We start from the raw sequence: 10,086 nt of genomic DNA on the forward strand, positions 1-10,086 counted from the left end.
ACCAAATTGCCGCCATAAAATTCCTTTTTTTTTCTTAAAAAAGTACCCTTGAACTTCGCCAGTTTATAGATAAAGAAATGGCATTTAAGTCAGATACTTATTTTAGATGTATAACGCTCTTAAAAATGTTGGCGAACATACTGTCCACAGTACACAACAAATGGTTAAAACTTTATCAATTTCTGGGTAGTTTTGAACCAAAAATGTGGGCTTTTGGTGAAAAAATCCACAGTATTGGTTGAAAACTACCCAGAGATGGATATTTTTTTAACCAATTGTTGTGTGGACAGTATGCTACCCGATATTTCAAGAGTGTAGGACTTGATAAAGATGAAATATCAGCCATTCATTATATATTTTCACATATTCCTAAAGAAAGTTGAATTGATTTTTATTAGAATTGAAGATCTAAAAATTGAATTTATTTTCTGCAATATGTTTTCCGATTTGAATCGGTTTCTTAAAGAAAAAAATGTATAGAGAGCGTAAATATCACCGACGTTCTGGTAGCTTTTCACAATTTAGAAATGGCATATAAAATGTCCCAACATGATACCAAAAAAGGCATTTTATCGATGAAGAAGGAACAACACATTGAGAGAATTTCAATTTAAGTTATTATACGACATTATTTATTTGAACCACAAGTTTGACAGAGTTAAATTTGTAACAAATATAGAACGTTCATTTGGTAAAATTATAAAGTTGAGGAAACCTACAATCATATGTCTTTCGAGTGTGATTTTTTTTAAATCTTAGACTAGTAATTCTTAATATCTTAAGTTGAAAAGAATTTTATATTGATTTAGATGTGATAAATGATGATTGGTTTTATTTAGTAAAAATAATGTTTAATGTACCATGCAAAGGAGAAATATAAGCTTCCAACTGCGTTTGAAATACGAGAAAGGTTATACTGAAAAGCATAGAAAAAGAAGAGAAGGTTTTGATCTAGCGGAAAATGTTAATTCGAGACTTGAAAAAAAATGGGAAAACATTAAATGAGAGGAGGGGTGGGGGATGAATATATCCTACCACGCTTCCAGTGCCAGGGGAGGATCCAATCTTTGCCAATAGGGGACGGGGGGGGGGGGTTCAGCCATATACTCCCAGATCGGCCGCTCGAAATGGTTTTTGGTTTGTTTCTTATAAGGGGTAGTCCTAATAGTAACCTTTTAGCTTTATTTTTTTAATCAACATAACCGCCTCCTTTTTGTCATATTTTAAAAAATTTTCCTCTATTTTGCTTTGTGTTGTTTCTGTATTGCTTGTTAGTCTTTACTTGTTTATTTGCTAAGTCTACTCATGTGTATCATATTTGTCAATATATTTTTGATCAAATCCAAATAATGTTGAAACAGTTACATATATTCTATTAGAGCATTATGTTACTCGAAAAATAATATTGTATTTTGTGTTGAATTAATTAAATAAAACAACTTAAAACAAAATAAAATTTCCCAATAATTCTATTTAATTCCACGTGTGGCTAGTTATTATGATTTTACATGATAATCAATAAATACATGTAATTAACACATGCATAGCTTTGATTTGATTATCTGTTCAGTAAATTCTATCCTTTCATTTTCGGAATAACGAACCTTATTTCATTTTCAGAATAACGAACCTTCGAAAAAACGAACCTTATTTCATTTTCGGACTAACCTTCGGACTAACAAACGTTATTTCGTTTTCGGACTAATGAACCTATTTCATTTTCGGAATAACGAACCTTCGGACAAACGACCTTTTGGAATTACGAACCTTCGCAGTAATGAACCTTAGGAATTACAAACCTTCGGAATAACGAACCTCCGGAAAAACGAATGTAACCCGATAAAATATGCCGCCATCTTGTCAAGTCCATGAAACTTAAAATCAATGTATAACTTTGCAAAGAAGTATACATGTAAAAGTAAAGAAAACACCACTCGGCATGATACTAGTGAGTATGGGGGGGGGGGGTAGCAACTATATCCAGCTATATGCAGCATATACATGTAGAGACAATTTTATATGCGCCATTACAAGGATAGTATGTTGTTATCATTATTGCTTTGTTATAATAAATATTGATAAAATCAAAGGTCTTTTGGAATTCTAATAAGAATAGACTGATTTTATTTGTACATGATAATGATCAGTTTACCTTTTTCTTAAGAGAACACAGGCCATTAATATTCGATGCACATTAAAATATATAAAATTTAATATATCTGCAACTAACAGATCATAATTCAAAGGTGAGTGAATTAAATAATTTTGCTTAAATCAAAAACTTCTGTAAATTTTTATTCACATCGATAAAAGTCTTTAGCCATTTAGCCTACGGAATGTCTTTCGAAGTCACATTGAGGCGCAAATCCAAAGGTGGAAAATGTATTTAAAAAGTATGTATGAAATAAAACAAAATATGATTAGTATATCTAATTTACGGGAGGATTGGCGAACTATACCAAGCGAAAATAAGTTGATTTGTGAAAAATATAGAAACAATTAAATGAATAATTAAGAATGATAAAAAAAACCTTATTAAAGAAACATTGATATACAGATTATGATAATTCAATTCCGTACTTTTATTGTGAGCTCAATATACAGTATCAAAAAAGTCTACATTTTGAAAAAGCCCTGGGAAAAGTATACAACATGTTGGTATTTTTTCTCTTATAATTTTGAATTTGGGTCTCATCTATCCAATAAAAGTAAAAGTTTTGACAGAATGTTACACTTGAGTGAGCACTGTCCATTTTTTTTAAGCTCGCAGAAATCTGTTTGCGCAGAAATGCTCGTTTTCACGCTGTGTCAAGGGAAAAGGGCGAAGTCAAACATATTTCTGCGAAACATTTCTCATACATTTCCCTTGCACCTTTAGTCAATTGAAATAAAACGGATACATTCAAGCATTTTGTAACAAGTTTGCCTTCCAAATCAAAATGTTAACATTTAGTAAGCACAATCTTTACTCTTTTTTGTGTCAGCTGGATCTGAGGACATAACTGAATCTGAACAAAAGTTTATAACAGACATCTCCAGCATTTTTGTCACTAATTTTTTTCACTATCATTTTTTCACTATCATTTAAAGTGGGTTTACATTTCATTTTTTATTTAATACTTGTTTCTCCACACTTTTCCCAAGCTAAACAATGATTAACTAAATGAAAATAAAGCCTAAGCCATTTCATGTAAATCACAGCTCAGTGTAAAGCAAATAACGTCTCGATGGCCTCGGTGTGTGGGGGAGTGGGGTGGTGTGCAATGCACTCTTCGAAGTGTTTCGTGCAAGGAAACAAGTTTTAAAAGGTAACAGATAATCATAATCATTTGAAAGTTCTGCGCAAATCATTTTTCACTAACTTTTAAAAAGTAAGTGGTGCTCACTCAAGCGGAAACAGTTTTCGACAGTTATATCGTCATTTGCTTAAATGGATCTGTACCAATGTTAAAATGTGGAAAAAACCTTCAGGATATTACAAATGTGTAATTTTACAGGATTTTTCAAAGTGTAAACTTTTTTTGATACGCACTGTAGTGATGCTAAGCTTAATATTCAAGCGATGCATATAGCTTAAATGTGGTAGCTTTACATAAATTTATCGTATTTTGATAACATTTTCACTTTTCTGCTTACTTTATATTCACAGCAAATTTCAGTGATTAGAAAGTGAAAATTAATTTACATGTAAGAACGTATACTAGTATTCCGGAAAGACGAAAAGATAACAAATCACAAAGGAAGTACGTTGTGCCTTTCTTTTAAAGAAAATGTTAAACTATATATACATGCATAATTATATACATTTTTACTCTTTTTCTACTTATCATTAACATTATTATCATTATCATTTCTTAGAATAAACATCACTGGAGCTTTATTTCAGATGGGTATATACCTGTTCAATCAAGGCTAAAGAATGAATAAATCTAGAAATAAACGACGTACCGTTCTTTTGTTCCTTTCAAAATCGTGTGTGTGTGTTTAACATGTTTAATGGAGGGGTGGCAGTTAATTCCTCCTACTTCATAGAGGCAGAGGCCGCGGAACGGTTTTGAAAGGGGGAGGGGCTAACCATGCCAAATATCATAATCAGATGGTCTTTTTTATATTTTTGTACACAGTTTTGAGGTAAAGTACGGTAGCTGAACCCCCTGCTTTCCCCTCCCCCCCCCCGCGTTTCTGCAGCCTCTGAGAGGTACGCTCCAGAGACGAAAGAAGGTCATTGTTTTTCCTTCTTATGAATTCGTTTTTTTTTTATTCTGTAGAGTTCAATCATGGCTGAGGAATTAAAAGACACGATCGTTGAGAGTCTGGAGTGTCCCGTTTGTCTGACTACCTTTACTGATCCAAAGATCCTGTCTTGTTCCCACACCTACTGCAAGGTCTGTCTGGAAAAGCTCTTGGAATGCCATGGTGATGATCAGATGATCCGATGTCCTGTCTGCAAAGCTGTTACCCAGGTCCCACACCAGGATGTTGACAAACTACCGGCAAGCCTAGCTTTGAGGAATCTCATAGACGACGTGAAAAATCAACATCAAATTTGCACGAATTGCGATTCCGAGGATAAGCCTAAAGCTGTTGTCTACTGCCAAGACTGTGGCAACTATCTATGTATTACTTGCCACAATATGCACTCTCAGTGGAAAAACTTTGTCGATCATGAGATCATAGCCATGAGTGAGATCTCATCAGGAAAGGTGTCAATACGTAGATACCGGAAATGCAGGAAACATCCGAAAGAAGATGAAGAATGTTTCTGTTCTAACTGTAGGAGATTCACATGCTTCAGGTGTGCTGTTATGGAGCATAAAGATCAAGGACACCAGGTCATCGAGTCAGCTGCTTATGAAAGTCATCACATGAAGACCATCGACGAGCTTAAATCAAAGGTTGAGAAGAAACAATCTAGCTTTCAGAATTACATCGATCTCATCGATAAAGAACAGAAGTGTGTGGATGATGCTATGAAGCATTGCGCAGATGACATCAACGAAGCATATGATGAAGCAGTTCGGCAGTTGACAGAGAAGAGAGAAATCCTACTTGGTGAAGTCAAGGGAAAGACTAAAAGAGCAGAGAAAGCCCTTGAAGAAATGAAGACATCTGCTCGGCAGCGCATCAATCAGTTGACGACTATTGCTGAGATGGTAACCAATAGGAGAAATGCACCAGTAGACATGGATACTTTGGCTGTGTATGACACTTTATGTGAAGACCTACAAGAGGCCTTAAATCAGGAAAATCCTGATTATGAGCAGCCGAATAAAACATGCGGGAAGGCGAAAAGTTCAATTTTTGAGAGAAATGTTGGAAAGGACGGGTTAGGTCTTGGTAAAATTGTTAATGTAGTTGTAAAGAGCATAGCTTTGCCTACTAAAGATAGCATGAATGCCATGATAAACACACCAGATGGTAGGATGGCAGTAGGATGTAATCCAGGTGGCGTGAACATCTTCTCTTTTGATGGTCGTCTCCAGCAGACAGTCCTCAAGGATGTTAAGATTTTTGCATTAGGTTTCCTCTCTGATGGTCGATGTGTTGTAATGGATAAATCAAACACTTTAGCACTGTACACACCAGAGTTCATGAAGTTGGATGTGATGTTTGAGACTCTGAATTACGATGAAGGTGGGTTTTCTGAACTCACTGTTGATAGTGATGATCTGATCTATGTTAGCTACAGGAAACCTGAGAAGATCCTGGTGTTCTCATCAGCAGGTGGGAAGGCAATCAAGGAGATACCATGCCACGGATATGTGCCTTGGCAAATCACTTCCTACAATGATTCCCTAATCATTAGTACAGGTGAAACAGTCCGTTTGATAGACAAAGAAGGTGATGTAAAACATACATTAACCAAAGGAAGTAATACTTTCCTGTACGCTGCAGTGTCTCAAAGCAATGTAATCCTGATAGCCTCAGTGAAGCACGATGAAGGTTTGGTGCGCATACATTCGTAATTCCGAAGCTTCGTAATTCCGAAGGTTCGGTTATTCCGAAGGTTCGTATTTCCGAAGGTTCGTAATTCCGAAGGTTCGTAATTCCGAAGGTTCGTCAATCCGAAAACGAAATAAGGTTCGTAATTCCGAAGGTTCGTTAATCCGAAAACAAAATAAGGTTCGTAATTCCGAAGGTTCGTTAATCCGAAAACGAAATAAGGTTCGTAATTCCGAAGGTTCGTTAATCCGAAAACGAAATAAGGTTCGTTAATCCGAAAACGAAATAAGGTTCGTTTATCCGAAAACGAAATAAGGTTCGTTAATCCGAAAATTAAATAAGGTTCGTATTTCCGAAAATGAAAATAATTCATTTTGGTAACAAAAACGATGTTGTCATTACAAGATTACACGATATTATGCAATGATAGTAATAACGATCGATGATACATGCGTGTGTTGGGGCCAAAGCATGTATTTCATTAAGAATATAGGCGCCCTGATCAAGCATAGGCTAATTTCGATTTTATCTGAGCAATTACTGCCTATAAGCAAATGGTTTAATCAAAGATGCAGGGGATCAAGTGTGTTGGAAGCGTGCGAGCAACCTCTAGATAATAGGATTTGTATTGGAGGGGATGTCATTTTTAATAACAGCTTCTGCTGGTAATAAAAATAAAAATAATACTAATAATGATCCTTGTGAGATGTTGAAAGCGAATCGCAAGCTCAAACTAGTAGACATTTCATGTAACAAGACGTGAAGTGAGCATTCGGAGTATTTTTTGTAATCGTGAGAAAGATGTGTATCTTTCTACAGAATTAATGCGAGGGCGAGCTGTAATTTGTTTATATACTGACCTGGGGCCCGTTGCATGAAACTTTTTACCTGAGAAAACTCAGGTTGTTTTTACAAGAGTTTTTGCCCTGTGCTAAAGTCAATGGCGGAAATCAGACTAACCTTAGTTTTCATTTTTTACCAGAGTTTTCTCAGGTAAAAAGTTTTATGCAACAGGCTTCAGAAAGTAATCTTTTAAGGACTGCATTTAGTGACTCATGAATAGAATATATATCTCACGAACTAAATAATGAGAGCGCGAACCGCAAGCTTAAAATTTGTGATATTCCAACCTGAAAACTGGACATTTCATACTTCTTTTTTGTAACCAGGAATAGAATGAGTTCCTCAATAAACAATACTTGATGCGAGCGAGAAACGTGAGCCAAATTTTTCCGATTTTCCAACCTGAAAACTGGAAATTCTAAGCATTCTTGTAAAAAAAATAATAATAGCTGGGAGAATAGTTTTCAGAACTGAAGTGGCTTCCCTGGGTAAATAATATCTGTATCAATATCATTCTAGGCCCACAAGAAATTTCCAAAAGTTTGAGCACGTGATTCGCTCGCAACATCTCACAAGGATGCCCTTTTAACAGTAATTGACCAAAAAGGTGAATTTTACATCTTCAGATTTGACTTTTCCCCCAAACCGCTTGCTCTCTACGCTCGCAGAAATGAAACGTAAATATATAACTTTAGTGATCACTTAAAAAATTGTGCTTAATTTAGTTACTACAAAACACACAACCTCTTTACACAATATCCGTTTGCACCAAATTGCCCCTATTGGCCCCTTTTTTTGCTTTGCCCCCCCCCCCCAAAAAAAATACGTTCCGCCGCCATTGGTTAAAACACGCATCGTCTTCATGGCTAACTGCAAAAAGTTCTTAAAATGTCCCCTTTAGATCAGGTCAGAGCTTATATATTTAAAAATTCTGTTCGCGCTTCTTGCTAGCAGTTATTGTCTAAATTTAGTTACATAGGCATCTCGCTTTGAAGATCACAAACATATTGCCCATCATATTAACAAAAATATATAGCTCGCGCTCGCATTATTTAAAAAGGGTTTATCATGTTATTACATATTTACTTTATTTTATAAGGATAAAGCTAATTATTGACTGTTAGGACTACCCTTTCAAAGAAACAAACAAAAATCAACTTTAAACTGCCGATCAAGGAAAATATGGCTAAAAAAAATTGCCCCCCCCCCTCTATTTGACGAAAGTTGGATCCGCCGGGAGGGAGGCAGGAGGCATCAAAAATGAAATAAAAAACAGGGGAATTAATATTTTCCAAAATGGGAAAGTTCCTTTTTCAAAAATAAATATGCCGTTTTTCATGTTTTTTTTCGAAATAAGATACTCTTTTTAAAGTATACAAGTTACATTAAGTTTTCAGGCTGGAATATTGAAAATTTTCAGCTTGCGCTTCGCACTCTCATTGGTGAAATATGCATCCTAAAAAGGTCACTAAATGCATGCTTTCTTTAACAGATTCCTTTTCTGGTCAGTATGTTTAAGCTCGCGTTTTGCGCTCGTGTTAATTTTTTAGTTAGATGCACATCTTTTTAAAAACTAATTTTCATTTTTTATTGAAATAACCTAAAGTTTTAGCTTGTGATTCACGCTCGCAACACCTCGCAATAATGCCATCCATTTTAAGAATAATTGACTACAAAAAACGTTATACAACACTTCACCTTTGAATTTGTTTTACCAAGCCGCTCGCTCATTATACTCTCTCCCGAAAAATAAAGCCTAAATATACATTTTGCCATAATAAGAAGTCACTTCAAAAAAGTTTTTCTCTACTTAATCACTATCAAACACACAATGACTTCAAGCAGATGATAATCTTAAGGTGAAAATATCACCAAAGTGCCCATTTTGACGTATGAGTTTCATTTTTTTGCTTTACCCCCAACGAAAATTCGCTCGGCCGCCCTTGCCTTCCCATCCTCATAATAATTGAACGGCAAAAGTGTCCCCCCCCCCTCCCCTTGCCTCTGCCTCTGCTTTCCCGGTTTTCATTTTTCGGATTAACGAACCTTATTTTGTTTTCGGATTAACGAACCTTATTTTGTTTTCGGATTAACGAACCTTATTTAGTTTTCGGATTAACGAACCTTCGGAAAAACGAACTTTATTTCGTTTTCGGATTAACGAACCTTCGGAAAAACGAACCTTATTTCGTTTTCGGATCAACGAACCTTCGGAACAACGAACCTTTTTTCGTTTTCGGATTAACGAACCTTCGGAACAACGAACCTTATTTCGTTTTCGGATTAACGAACCTTCGGAACAACGAACCTTATTTCGTTTTCGGATTATCGAACCTTCGGAATAACGAATCGTCGGAATTACGCCACAAATGTTCGGATTAACGAACCCTTTTTCGTTTTCGGATTAACGAACATCGAGGTATAGGCAATTTACGTGTTTCGGAATTACGAACCTTCGGAATTACGAAGCTTCGGAATTACGAAGTGTAACCGGTTTGGTGAGCATCGATGAGTACGATGACGTGCTGAATCACATCCATAACCTCATTGATGAGCACAAGATTGAGAAGCCTGAGAGACTTTGGTATGTTCTCAGGCAGTACCGATCAGGAGAGATCGCCTTCTGCACTCCTGATAACCTCTATATCATGATCACATAAAAATCGTGGATGAAACCGCAAAAAATACGTCGTATGATAACATTGTATACAGCGTTAAAATTGACTTTCTATATGACATTAATTTCTTAATAGAATTCTTCAACTTTCCTAGAAAAAATAAAAAGTTATCAGTAACCGGCACTTTTGCCATGTCTTTATTTTACGATGCTACCTATTAAGCTGATCAGAGGTGAATAGAATGTGAATATAAACTTTGACGTAATGGTTAAAAGTATATAGTCCAAGACATTATTCAATCACAATCTGTTTTCAGATGTCTCGGTATTTTCTTATCCAATCCCGATAAAATTGAATTTATCCAACTGATTTGTGGAAAATGTTATAAATGAAATGAATCAATAAAAAATACAATAAATGAATTCTAAATTGATAAAATCGTATAGCTACATTCGTGCCAATATGTTAAATTTCAAATGCAAAAACAAATTAATGTATAAGATTGAAGAACCCTTAAATGATTAACGGTGACATTTTAGATATTAACCATGTACAGTATGGTTAACAGGATTGCTTAGAATATAAAGAAACATTTAGGAAAATATAACAATTAATGGATGATTTAAACAATTCTGAATACAGATGACAGGGCCCTGGGAATGACTTTTTAACAGGGGTGCTG

General features: G+C 35.4%; 1 protein-coding gene across 1 annotated transcript; it reads left to right on the forward strand.

The window, feature by feature from the left end:
- Nucleotides 1-4,277: 4,277 nt before the first annotated feature.
- LOC121409523 (tripartite motif-containing protein 2-like) lies at nt 4,278-9,826 on the forward strand. Its single transcript, XM_041601443.1, has 2 exons — nt 4,278-5,962; nt 9,290-9,826. The coding sequence occupies exons 1-2, from the start codon at nt 4,278-4,280 to the stop codon at nt 9,444-9,446; spliced, it is 1,842 nt and encodes a 613-aa protein (XP_041457377.1). The 3' UTR covers nt 9,447-9,826.
- The last annotated feature ends 260 nt before the right edge of the window (nt 9,827-10,086 follow it).

The sequence above is a fragment of the Lytechinus variegatus genome, chromosome 2 (genome assembly GCF_018143015.1).
Source record: "Lytechinus variegatus isolate NC3 chromosome 2, Lvar_3.0, whole genome shotgun sequence".
Lineage (NCBI taxonomy): Eukaryota > Metazoa > Echinodermata > Echinoidea > Temnopleuroida > Toxopneustidae > Lytechinus > Lytechinus variegatus.

What these genes read in the sequence shown, in the direction of transcription:
- LOC121409523 (XM_041601443.1), top strand. Translation starts at nt 4,278, where the DNA reads ATGGCTGAGGAATTAAAAGACACGATCGTTGAGAGTCTGGAGTGTCCC. An exon ending in GGTTTGGTGCGCATACATTC is followed by an intron (nt 5,963 to 9,289) that starts GTAATTCCGAAG and finishes CGGTTTGGTGAG; the next exon opens with CATCGATGAGTACGATGACG.